General features: G+C 69.8%; 1 protein-coding gene across 1 annotated transcript in view; it reads left to right on the forward strand.

Annotated features, from left to right (window-relative positions):
• The window catches only part of CFAP73 (cilia and flagella associated protein 73), a 3,477-nt gene that overhangs the window by 2,647 nt on the left and 545 nt on the right, over positions 1–285 (forward strand). The window contains exon 3 of the mRNA XM_035898365.1: positions 3–133. Coding sequence (XP_035754258.1) covers positions 3–133 — 131 coding nt within the window. The remainder of the gene's footprint in view (positions 1–2; positions 134–285) is intronic.

A 285-nucleotide genomic window follows, 5' to 3' on the forward strand; every position in this document is an offset into this window, starting at 1 on the left:
GCGGCTGGCGCAGGGCTGGGCACAGCTCTGGCGGTACCAGGAGGAGGCCAGCAGCGAGCTCCTGCGCACCAAAAGCGAGCTGGACCAGCTCCGTGCACAGCTGGAGGCCACCCGCCATGACGTGCTGGAGAGGGTAAGGGGGGGCCATGGGGTCCCCAAGGACCCCCCCCAGGGAGAGGGACAGCAGTTTGGACCCCAAGTGTGCTGCAGAGGGGAGATGCCCAATGCAGCAGTGGTGGGAAGCCGGATGGCACCCCCTGGGCTGCGCTGGGGGTCCCCCCCAGC

Source organism: Egretta garzetta, unplaced genomic scaffold (assembly GCF_000687185.1).
Source record: "Egretta garzetta isolate BGI_Z169 unplaced genomic scaffold, ASM68718v1 scaffold7, whole genome shotgun sequence".
NCBI lineage: Eukaryota > Metazoa > Chordata > Aves > Pelecaniformes > Ardeidae > Egretta > Egretta garzetta.